This window comes from Pygoscelis adeliae, unplaced genomic scaffold, assembly GCF_000699105.1.
Source record: "Pygoscelis adeliae isolate BGI_AS28 unplaced genomic scaffold, ASM69910v1 Scaffold704, whole genome shotgun sequence".
Taxonomy (NCBI): Eukaryota; Metazoa; Chordata; class Aves; order Sphenisciformes; family Spheniscidae; genus Pygoscelis; species Pygoscelis adeliae.
The window spans coordinates 97,791-110,721 of NW_008824590.1; the positions used below are offsets into that span (position 1 = coordinate 97,791).

The 12,931-nt window shown below is 45.9% G+C and overlaps 1 protein-coding gene across 1 annotated transcript in view; it reads left to right on the forward strand.

The window, feature by feature from the left end:
* Window positions 1-684: 684 nt before the first annotated feature.
* LOC103915410 (keratin-associated protein 5-4-like) overlaps window positions 685-12,931 on the forward strand; it is a 20,853-nt gene continuing 8,606 nt past the window's right edge. Inside the window, exon 1 of the mRNA XM_009322219.1 lies at window positions 685-1,182. Coding sequence (XP_009320494.1) covers window positions 685-1,182 — 498 coding nt within the window. The remainder of the gene's footprint in view (window positions 1,183-12,931) is intronic.

A 12,931-nucleotide genomic window follows, 5' to 3' on the forward strand; every position in this document is an offset into this window, starting at 1 on the left:
GTGCGTAAATCATGAATTGCTGTGGGGTACCTCATTTCCGGCAGGACAATTTCGAGCTAAATAAAAGGTCTCCCCATCCCTTTGCTCCTCACTCAACTGCACCACTCAGTTAGCACGGTAAGTGTTACCTATTAGTAGTGTTCCTTGATAGCAATGGTTCTCATTTGGTTTTGGTCAAGCAATGAATTGAAATGTGTCTTTGTATCTGATCTTTGTAGGGGGTTGGACTAGATGACCTTTAAAGGTCCCTTCCAACCCAAACTATTCTATGATTCTATGATCTACAGCTCTCTGAAATCCAGATTTTTCTAGCCTGTTAGTCTATTGCTTATTGAAAAGACAGTTGGTAGAGAGAGCACAGTTGGAAAAAAGCTTCTTGGGATGGAAGTTCAAGGAGTGATCTTCATGGATGAGCACAGGGAAGTTAGTTACCAGAATAGCTCAAAAGATGCACAAATATCGCTGGGATAGTGACAGGTGGCTTGATTTCTGTAAGGATGTTTTTTTGCAACTCAAGACAAATGAATAGGAAGCAGTGTGCAATATGGCTATCGCCCATGGGCCTAGACAGCAGCATTTGCATGCCAAAATAAAACACATCTATATAATTGGAAAGATGGGTTGTATCTGAAAGTACGCTGTGTTTCAGGTTCTCCCTCCTTCCACCTTTGATACACTACAAACATGTGCTCTACCAGATGTTGCTCTACCGGATGCTGCTCCATCGTGAAGAGCAAAACGGTGTGCTGCAGCCAGCCGTGCCAGAAGACCGTCTGCTGCGACCCATGCCAGCAGTCCTGCTGCTGCGACCCATGCCAGAAGCCCTGCTGTGACCCCTGCCAGCAGTCCGTCTGCTGTGACCCATGCCAGAAGCCCTGCTGTGACCCGTGCCAGCAGTCCGTCTGCTGCGACCCATGCCAGCAGTCCTGCTGTGACCCATGCCAGAAGCCCTGCTGCGACCCATGCCAGCAGTCCTGCTGTGACCCATGCCAGAAGCCCTGCTGTGACCCGTGCCAGCAGTCCTGCTGTGACCCATGCCAGAAGCCCTGCTGTGACCCGTGCCAGCAGTCCTGCTGTGACCCGTGCCAGAAGCCCTGCTGTGACCCGTGCCAGCAGTCCTGCTGTGACCCATGCCAGAAGCCCTGCTGTGACCCCTGCCAGCAGTCTGTCTGCTGTACCAAGGTGTGCCAGAAATCCTGCTGCTGCTGTAGCCAGCGACCCTGCTGCTGCTGTGGTTGCTGCCCCTGCTGCTGCCCTGGATGTCTGTCTTGCTGCTCCTACGTGGTGAAGAAGAAGCCCGTTGTGGTGTGTTGCAGCCCTGTGCGATACTGCTCTCCCATGAGGAAGTGTTGCACACCCATCCAGCAGTGCTGCACCACAATCAAGAAGTGTTGCTGAGCCAACTCCGGGTAGCAAAAGCAGCTCTGCCAGCTCCCATCTCTGGTGTGCAACAAGAACAGGCACAAGGAGATGAAAACGTGCTCATTCACTTCGGGTTCAAATGATGATGGAGTAAACGCCTAGCGATTTTCTTCTTGTTTTGAAACTTAAGCTATCTTCTTCTTTCTGTCCTTCAATTATTGAACGTCTGCAGTGCGCTTGAATACATCACCCATTGTAAAAGGCAAAGTGCTATTAGATATTAGTGTGGCTGCTAATTCTCTTCTTGGTGTATGGGACTTTGCTGTTAACGTGATCATCCTTCATTTTCTCTCTTGACTTGTAGACAATAAAACTTAGCATTAAGCAAAACGCAAAATATCTTGTCTTTTGGTTGTTCTTACACCATTTTGCCCAGAATATGTCCTCATTCTGGTGTCGTTTTCTATGCCTTCAGCCAGGATCCTGCTGGCTACAGACATGCTCCTGTGGCACAGCAGAATGTTTAGGAACCAAAGAGCTGCCCAGCCATACTTCCCATCGGCAAAAATTAGGTCATGTCTAAAGACAGCAAGCAGAGCAGTATGATCCCTTCTTGCACCTACTGATCATCTGCCTCAGTTAGCTCAATTTTTACTACAAATCTAAATGGTTAAGATAAATAAAACTCAAAGGACACAGACTGACTGAAGCATGCATAATTCCACCATGAAATTATGGAGTGGTGAAAACACACCACTCCATAAGATGTATACAAACTCATCCCCAATATCAGAATAGGTATTTCAATAGGTACCAAGAGGAATTCACTACTCACTGAGTGGCAGGCACCATCTTCTGCTACCATCTTCAAAAACAGAATTTCAGAAGATTCAGAAAGTCGGTGAATTATTTTTATGTAAGCAGAGATTTTCATATGCAGCATTCCTGGATTAAAAGCACTGGAATGAAACCCAGGTGTTAGCATACAACTTAAAAGCTTCATTCCTAAAATAGCACACACATGAGTCAACAACACCCTTTCTACCTGGCTGGGACTTCCTTTACCATTAAAATTCAGGACTCAGCTCTGAATTGCACATCTCCGGAAAATGCCTTGAGCAGTCTCTTGATTGCTTCCCTCAACCAAACCTTCAGAGCATACACAAAGTCTGCATTAGAATAATCTTCTCTACCACGTTAGACTCTCCTGAAAAGATTATTCAGGTCTTTATGAGTTTTTGATTAATAGGTAAATCAGGTACAATACACTGGCAGAAGGATATCCTATACCATACCATACTATATCAGAAGTGCATTCTGTTAAGGAAATCTTGTGAATATTATTTTCTTCATATGCTGGAATAGCTGCCATGACAGATTCCTCCCCGTTCACAAAGGTACTGCAGCTCTCAAATTCATGTAACCACCATGGAAGTTTACAAAGACGTCATGGCATGGCATGGCATGGTATGTAAAAGGGATTTAGTGTAGAAGATGTTATTTGTAACCCAACTATACATTAAATGCCGGTATCTCCTCGATATCTGTATAAGACCTTGATTAGCAACAGCCTTGCAGGGTTCACATCCATTTTTAAGACAGACATGGACCTATTGGAGTGGGTCCAGAGGAGGCCACAAAAATGATCAGAGGGATGGAACACCTCTGCTGTGAGGACAGGCTGAGAGAGTTGGGGTTGTCCAGCCTGGAGAAGAGAAGGCTCCGGGGAGACCTTATCATGGCCTTTCAGTACGTATAAGAAAGATGGGGACAGACTTTTTATGTAACAATAGGACAAGGGGTAATGGTTTTAAATTAAAACAGGGTAGATACAGACTAGATATAAGGAAGAAATTTTTAACGCTGAGGGTGGTGAAACACTGGCACAGGTTGCCCAGAGAGGTGGTGGATGCCCCATCCCTGGAAACATTCAAGATCAGGTTGGACGAGGCTCTGAGCAACCTGATCTAGTTGAAGATGTCCCTGCCCACGGCAGGGGGGGCTGGACTAGATGACCTTTAGAGGTCCCTTCCAACCCAAACCATTCTGTGAGCCTATGAATCTAACACAGGGATCATCTTGGCCAGTATGACGACAATAAAGCCTGATAAAAAGGCGATGAATGACTTATTCAGTGGACATGTTTGAGGGTTTACACAAGGAGGGTATTATTTCCTGCAGGCAGGTATCTGGCTATTATCACATGACCAAAACAATGCTCCCCTAGGGACAATTCCAGAAGAGACACCCAACATCATAGGAGGTCATGTCTGCATTTTGGGAAGAAACTACGTGTCCCAGCCACCAGGGATCACCTGCCACCACTCCAGCCTCACATTCAGAGTCTGCTGAACATGATGGCAGCCTTTATTTGCCATCAATAGATGCTGCCTCAGCATCTTGGGACTCTCATCCTATACTGATGTCCCCTCTCACCAGATGAAAACTCCATCAACACCTTCTTCTCACGTGGAGTTGTACTGGCTTTCCACGTGGCCACAGTTCCTTCCCCCATCCCCAAACCTGTTTCATAATATCTGCCTTGACTCCAACCATCTTATCCATTCCCTCCTGACTGTTCAGCCAAGCTTTGCGTGCACAGCAGCCTTGGCCTTAGCACATTGCAGCCAAAACAACTATAAACAATTGCTGGAAAAGTCCCATCAGTGCCTGAACTCAGAGCATCTGTGAGGTACTAGCTGGGCTCCTGAGGTACAGGGGAAAGGCATGGAGAAATACACTCAGGATTGGATTTCCAGTCTTGAACCTCATGCTTGCCTACAGTGACATAGAATCAAATTGTTAATATGAAACACTCTAATGTGATCATCACGAATACCATTAAATACAAGCTATCTTGGTCTCACAGGCCTTAGAAATAATCTCAGAAAACAGAGTGTATGGAAACAATACCGAAAAAAGCTAACATGTGTGCACTACTGCTTTGAAAGCTGCTTAATTTAGACTTAATCTATCCCTTCCATGGATGAAAATGAACAAAATTCTTAATATTTTAGAAGAAATAAAAAGCAGGGGGTGTGAGGACCAAGCACCATGGAGGGAAACCCAAGAACAAGACTGAGAAAGGCGAAACTCTTCGGTCTTAACTTTGACCACACAGCCACCTCTCGGAGGCAGGAAAAAAGGATTCACATTCACCAATAGTTTCCACTGGTCCCCCAAAATCCCAGCCAAAAGCAGAGGGGATACGTGAGCGGTGACATTTCCAAGTTCCAGGCATAGTTCTCCCACTGCTTCAGCACCCGCCTCCCCCAGGCAAATTGTAAAGTGTCTCTGCGTCTCAAGGTCATTCCTTGGGAAGTGGATAGGAATACCTTACAGCTACCTCCGGTTCCCATTAATGCAAATTCATTAGAAAATGTGCACCTGTTGTTTTTAAGTACCACTAATTATGGTGCAGAATTGGGGTGGTGAGCAAACAGAAAGAGGTAAAGATTAAATACCGGAAGACACATGAGAGGCATACACTGGGTGATACACGGTGAAGTCAGAATTGCCAAAGAATGCCTCACTTCCAGGAAGACGGCTCTGAAGCATATAAAAGGCTCCCCATCACAGTGGTCTTCATTCGCTCATCTTGACTTCTCCTCACTTGTCCTCACTGGTCAACAGGGTAAGTCAGAGCTTACTACTTGCCTTTTCATTTGCACTCTACTGTGCTTCTGTGTGCTTTTGCAGGAAGCCATCCATGATTTCCTGTACTGTCTGGTTTGGGACCAATTTTGAGAGACTGGTTTTGGGATGCACCTGGGTGGCTTCTTTCTGATGGAACCAGTGCTGGACAATATGTCAAATGCACTGGTGGCTAATGCAAAAATGTGGAGATCTCGGGGACAGGCTGTCATGGGATTCTGGACAGTAGGGACTTCCCCAGCCGGTTTGGGATAGACTTTTGGATAAGTATGCTTTAAGCTGCATAAACAACTGGGAAATTCAGGCAAAGAAAAAGAGACCCTCTCTGTTCCTTCCAGCTTTGCCTACACTACTACCAACAACATGCCCAACGGAGGTTGTGGATGCTGCGGTGGAAATAACTACTCCGTGTGCTGCTACAGCAGCCCAAAGTGCTGCAAGACACCGATGTGCTGCTCACCCATGCAGTGCTGCTACCCCAGCTGCTGCATGCCCATGCAGACCTGCTGCTACACCATGAACAATAACAGCGGCGGCTGCTGTGGCGGCCACTAAACCCACTCGGCAAAGGGCAGGCAGAGCTGTGCTGCCTGCTGCTTCCCTCCTGGCTCACTCCGTGTTGGATATGGATATGGATGACACCCTAAATGGTCTTCCTCATTTCCTTAGAGACTGTAGATCTTCTCTCCTCTTCTCTGTCTGCCTTTAATCACCAAATGCCTGTAATGTGCTTTGAAGTTGCTACTCACTGATCAGTGTGATTTTCCTTTGTAAGAACTAGTCCTGCTGTTAATTTTCCTCTTGGTGTGTGGGATGTTTAATTCTTTTCATCACTGTTTTGCTTCAATCTGTCTGAAAAAAACCAATAAAATCTGTAGTTCATAACCCTGCAAAACTCCTGGTGGTTATCTGTTTGCTAGCTGGTGCATCCAGAGTGCATCACCACACCTATCGTATTTTCTTTGCATTTTCTTCCGGTGTTGGGATGCTGCTGTCTAAAAGGTGCTAACTGGGGGGTTTTGCCTACACAAAGAAAATCAGTGCATCCCTGATGCAGTTCTGAGCTTCTACCTGGGTCTATTCAAACACAAGCTGAGTGTCTGGCATCTCTGCGAGCAATATTTCTCCTCACACTGTAAAACTACAAAGAAATAGGAAGAAAATAATACGTAAACTTGTAAAGGATATTGATTTCTTCTGAAACAGTTTGACACAGGCACATCCCATCTAGGAAAGCTCCATGTATTTCAACGAGCTAGAGGTCTACTTCAGAACCTACAGTCTCTATAAATACTTTAACAGTTATGAGAAGGAGGTCTTTCCTATGCAAAAAAGTCTGGGTTACCAGATTTCGAGCTGAGGTGTTAGAATAGACGGTGAAAAGCCCCAACCGTCTTCAGAGAGTGACTGGGTCAGTAAGAGTTGTACCAAAACAGCATGCAAGATCTACACTACAGTCCTCAATCTGTGTCTAAGGCCATTTACTGACTCTGTTTCCAAACCGTTTCAGTCTCTTCTTTGCACTAGGATCCGTAGCCTACTCACCAAAGACCATTCGAGTTACCTAGGTTACACGAATGGCTGGACATGACTACCACGGGTAGGAAATGCCCACCTAGACCATCCCTTCTCCTTGCAGTTGCAAGATGTGCCAATGAGAACAAATGAGAATTTGCCTCCTCAGAGGGGACCAGCAGGAAAGGAAATGGCATGCATGTTCTTCTACACTGTCTGGAGAAGTTGCACTTACATGTGTTGCTTCTCCAGCATTTCGCCCAAGGAATTACTGTCATTCCAGGAAAGTCTGGAAAGGAGCTGGCTGCATTTACTGCAGGGGCAAAGAGGCACTAAAATTGCAATCTGCTCCCCCTTGCACTGTGCAGAAAGCAAACCAATGCCCCTGCTAGCATCCTCGGGGCTGGTAGCAGCTCATCTAGGAGCAGCCCTCTTCAGACCACCCCGGGGATCCCGGAGGATGTCAGGCAGCAGGCAGGGAACTCGCCCGGCAGGCTCCACCATCCTCTCATTGGGCAGCACTCCTCTCAGGATAATGTGGTAAGGTCTTCAAATGAGAGATGCAATTTTAGGCCATGGAAAAAATTCCTCCCAAATACCCGGTGTTCCTGCCAGCATCCAGCCCCACAGCAAAGTGCATTGGAGGCAGTGGCTGGCATTAAATAAGTATTCATCCACCCTGGCTCAGTTGCCCAAGGCTCTGCCTTACCTTGACCTTCCTCCCTTCTTCTCTCCCTCCCAGAAAATAATTGCACCTCAGCAACATCTCTTCCTGCATCACTTCTGAGTCCCTGCCTCCCACTTAGCTCCATGACCCCAGCCAGGACCAGTTTTCTGTGCTTGTCATATCTCTTCCACCTTCATCTTCCTCTCACCTTCTCAGTCCATGCTGGGTTCCTTCATTTACCACTTCCAACACTCCCAGAGAGTCCTGCACAACCTCCAAGTCTAAACCCCCCTCCCTCCCTGCTGAGGAGCTGGGCAGGGGTGGTCCCGCTTGGTGCCAGGGCTCCAGCACACAGGGGGATTTCAGCTGGATGCAAGGGGAGGTTGCAGGAGGGATATGTTGAATTGCAATGCATCATGCCCAGTCCCAGAGCCATGACTCCTTGCGTTGCCGTTTGCACAGGCAGTGCCGCTCCTTAACTTTCTAATTAAAATGCCAAATATTCTGAAGTGAATATTCAATTCAGAGTTTTTGAAAATGTTTCTAGGAAAGCAGTCCCAGCAAAGCAGAGCAGAAACTGAAGCACTCTTGTGTTAGTGATGCCCGCATGCAGACCTAAACCCCCCAGACTGGCGGATTTGTAAAAGTTTAGGCAAGCCAAAAGTTAGGCAAGCCAAAAGGCAAAGATGTCTTTGGCATCACAAAGATGTTCTTAGCATGCATGAAGGCAAGATGATCTTGCATGGAGTCACATGCAGGTGACTGAGACCCAGGAGCCAGCATGACTCCCCGACACATCCCAAACACATGGGCTTCTTGCTCCCTCCTCACGTGCATGTCCTGTGACTGGAAACAAACGTAACTATTTTCATGAAATTTTCCAAATATTTGTTTCAAACACCAGTCCGATGACACAGCCCATCACATGCCCAAAAGACACAACCCAGGGGTTCAGTTTCGGCTCTTACACTGATTCAGCACCAGCTGCTGCTGAGTAAGTCCCTTAGCATCTTTGACCGTCACTGCATTTGTCGAACAGATACGAGGACACATTTTTTGGCTCCCTTGCAAGGTTGCAGAGAGGACAAATTCATTAGTATTCATAGAAGCCCTTTGATTATCTGCAGGCTAAACAATTATGAGGTAAAACAAAGGTAGTGATCACAAATAATAAGGCAAAGAGTAAATACCAGAAGACACGTATAGCTAAAAAGTATGGGTTTAGGTTAAGTAAACAGGGAAGTTCAAATGGTCAATGGCTGTCTCACTTCCAGGAGGAAGGTGTCTAGGACTATAAAAGCTCTCATGGCCCAGCTCACTTCATTCGCTCATCTTCTCCTCCCTTTACCTCTCCTCATTCTTCAACAGGGTAAGTAAGAACATCTAAATCTTCCTTCCTTTTCACAAAAGAAAAATGCTATGGATATCTTATAACAGTATCCATATATAACCAGGTATCTGGACTGGGACTTTGGCTGAAGTTGGGCTTTTATGAACTGAGTACTAGGAATTATGGGGACAAGCTAGAAGCGTTAAAGGATGAAGAGGCCACAGGAGTATCAGCAGGGCCATGCAGAGCAAGGGGACCGAGAATGTTTCATGAGGACCCAGGCCAAGGATTGTGTGCACTGTGCTGTGTGATTCTTGCTAAGACATTAGAGATGCCACGGTGCAAGTAGGTGGGCATCTACATTGCAGGAAAAAGACAGAAGAGTTACAAGCAAGATTTACTACAAACAAGACAGCACTTGGTTTCAGCGCCTTGAATCTCTGAATTTAGCATAAACAGAGCTTTGAATTAATTCTGTATTTCCAAATATCCTGCTCCCAGTCACAGACAGACTCTCTCTGTTCCTTCCAGCTTTGCCTACACTACTACCAACAACATGCCCAACGGAGGTTGTGGATGCTGCGGTGGAAATAACTACTCCGTGTGCTGCTACAGCAGCCCAAAGTGCTGCAAGACACCGATGTGCTGCTCACCCATGCAGTGCTGCTACCCCAGCTGCTGCATGCCCATGCAGACCTGCTGCTACACCATAAGGAATAACAGCGGCTGTGGCAACTAAACCCACTCGGCAAAGGGCAGGCAGGGCTGCGCTGCCTGCTGCTTCCCTCCTGGCTCACTCCGTGTTGGATATGGGTATGGATATGGATATGGATATGGATAACGCCCTGAACGCTCATCCTCATTTGCTTAGAGACTGTAGATCTTCTCTCCTTGTCTTTGTCTGCCTTTAATCACCAAATGCCTGTAATGTACATTGAAGTTGCTACCCACTGATTAGTGTGATTTTCCTTTGTAAGAACTAGTCTTGCTGTTAATTTTCCTCTTGGTGTGTGGGATGTTTAATGGAGTTGACGTACCATACTCCCTTCGCTTGCTTTAATCTCCAATTAGTCATGAAAGACAATAAAATTTGTAAGTTATGACACTGCAAATTTCTGGTATATGTTTATTCATTTATTTTTGTCTTTTAAACTATAGCTCTGGTCTGGGACTTTTTTAGCATTTGCTTAGTTTGTGAATATAGTGAATTTTTCAACTGTTTGTCACTCTACTGATGACGGCACCCCAGCATATGCAGTAAACTTCTTGGGTCAGTCTCTCATCAGGGGAAAAATAGTGCTTGCTAGTGTCAGTGCCTTATCTAAGCTACAGGAGTATCCTCTTGGCCATGCAGTTTCATGCTATCTTTCCCCTGCTTATGACTTTGAAGATACGGAGTCTGCAATCGAAGCACCTGTATGGTCCTAAAGCCAGAGCTGAAGGGTTTTTTTGTTAATGGAAATCTTTCCAGTGAATTTGCTGAGCTTTTTGCGGGCTTCTTAAAAGGCTTGATATTTTGTCAATAAGATTAAACAGCAAGCATGGTCTGTATGGTGCAGGGAGGGAGAGAGTCACTGAAAGATGTGGAGTTATAAGTCTAGCCTGAAGGATTCAGAAATACTATCTAATTTCTTCTGGAATTCTATTAAAATGTGGCAAATTTTAAGAGATGTGATTCAGAAATGAAATATTTGCACTTCGTGATTTGTAAAATCCTCAGGAAGGGAAGTGACTCCAAAACACCTCTTCTAACATGAAAAAATCCAAAACCAGCATAATCTGGGGACTGCGGTAATGGATTATAAATCTAAAATCCATGTTGGCCCTTAACAGATACCAAGGTCTTTTCCATCCTTACATGAAAGTCCCATGGCTTCCTACAAGGCAATTACATTTTTCCTGTAGCTAAAGAATAAATTATCTCAGCGGCAGCGAAGTCATCAGGTCCAAGCACCCGCCCTGGAGTCACACCCCTGAATTCTGCACATGCTTTCCCCAGTGATTCAAATCCAAACGCCACTGGACAAACGTCTGAGCATCTCTTACAGAGGCTCTGCCATGGAGTGAGTGCATGGAAATAGCTTTTGCACTGACAGCCTGGGGCTGCTGTGAGAAATCCTTCGCTGGTACTTAAAAAATGCTTTGACCATCCACAGAAATGCAAAGTGGAGCAGCTATAGAGAAAATGAGTCAAAGCAGAAATGTCAGAAAGGTGGATATGGTGCCTGATGAAGCCTGAAATTGTCTGTTCATGAGGTCAGCACTCCTCTGTGGTGTCCTCGTTCCAGATTTGCAGCACATAAAAGGGCTTTCGGTGTTGTAGCCTCTCACTTGACTGAGGTGCTCCTCACTTGGAAGGGAATTCATTCATTTGAATAGGAGAATATACAACCCATCCACAGCCTGACGTAGTCCACCCCTGCTCCCTGGCATGCTGGTGTCCATTGGGATCCTCTATTCAGAGCTCACGTCTTCCAGTCATCCATACTACACACAGGGCAACAACATCTGCCGCTCATCATGGTCCTGATGTCACCCTTGATTTCCTCGCCATCTCTCTGGCTGTCAGGTTTCTCTGTGCTCTGGAAGGTGATGAGCATCGTGTCCAGATATCACAGACCTTCTCTGAGAAACAAGGTCCAACCTGCAACCCCATCCACAAAGCCAGCTGGAAAACCTCCCATGTTTTCTCACAGAAAATTTAAACTTTCCACTAACAAATCAAAAGCCAAATATTTTTCAGATGGAAGCTTCTGAAAGAAAAAAAAAAAATCCCTATTGATTGATAACATTTTCAGTGTCAGAAGATGGGTTTGTTTGGCAGAAATTAGTTTTTAAAGAACTAAGTGTACTCTCCGCGCTTTTTTAGATGCCTTCTGCAACTTCAGTCCTAGGGTACTCCATGAAGAAAGGTCATCGTATCAGGAAAATGTTAATTAAAACCTGATGTCTGTTTTTAAAGAACAGAAGCATTAAAATATAAGTTTAAAATGATGTTTTTTCTAAATCTTGCTAATCCAGAATTCAGAGTGTAATAAACAAAAGTCCACTTGGAGTCCGGCCTTACAGAATAAAATCACAGTTTCACAAAGTTAGCATAATAAAAAGAGGTTTTCCCACTTCTAATTATATTCAAGTAGAAATGATAACTGAGTGTAGCTCCTGTTCCACCACAGGGCACTTCCAGCCACAGACCATGGTACCGTGGCACAAAGCGTCATGAAGAGGCAATAAAATCATCTCATCTCTGCTGAGCGTCAGGCTGGATTTCCAGCTGCGGGTAAAACACCCAGAGAGCAGTTTGGGGAAAAACCCCAGCTCCATGGAGCACACCACGAACACAACGATCCCTGGTTTAGGGTTGGTCAGGGTGGTGTTAAGCTGAAATAGAGTTGAAAAATCAATCACTTCTTACTGAAAACAGAATTTCACTGTTTCTCCAATTTTTCCTTTTTTTAAAAAATTGCTCTTTATTTTGGCAGGAAGCTTGCTTGTTTTCAATAATAGATTTTTCTCTGTTTTCTTTCAGCCCCTTGAAAAACCATTGCCATTTGCATACCTCTGCTCCAACACCCTGTTTCAAGACATGAACCGTTGGGCGCCGGGACCTGGGACTGGACACCAGAACTCCTGGGCCTTTTTGTGGTTTTCCCACTGCCACGAGAGACTCCTTTTGGGCATATCACTCAGCATCACAGTATTCCAGGTATCCTTATCCCAGGATCCCATCTGACTAACATTAGGTAACAGCGTATTTGAACATGACCGATGGGAGAACTAATTAGATAATGGCCACTGCATATGCAAAGAGCTAAGCTGACATTACATCAAAGGCGATGCTAATTGCAGCTGATTAATCCAATAGCAAGTGCCAGAAAAAACATACAGAAGTGGCACTCACTGCTCAGCTATTAATTCCCATGACATGCCTCATTTCCAAGAGAGCTCTGCCGCATATAAAAGCTTTCGGCCCCAGCGCTGTCCTCAGGACTCCCTGCTCAGCCCGTCCGTCACCGGTCGCAGGGTGAGTTGGATTCTCTCAGCTGTCTCTGATTCCTCATTTTTTTTCATAGAAACAGCAAAAAAAAATAAGTCAGTGGGTTTTTTCCTTTTTCCCAGACTGTTTATCCCCGAGGGCTTGGCCATCTCTGCCACAGGATGCACTACCATAAAGGTGACAGCGACCAGGACTTGTGCCATGACGGCCCGGTCTGTGGCGAGAAGGGCTGGACGTGGCATGGTTCCACGGGGTGCTGCCACGAAAGCCCTGTGGGCGCCACGGACCTGTCCCCTTGCTGTGACCCCGGCAGCCTCAGCCGTGACGTTGAGGGGTCCTGTCAGAGTGAGCCACAGGGCTGCCAGCCCATGGAGCCGTGCCCACCCCACAGCTGCTGCCCGCCACA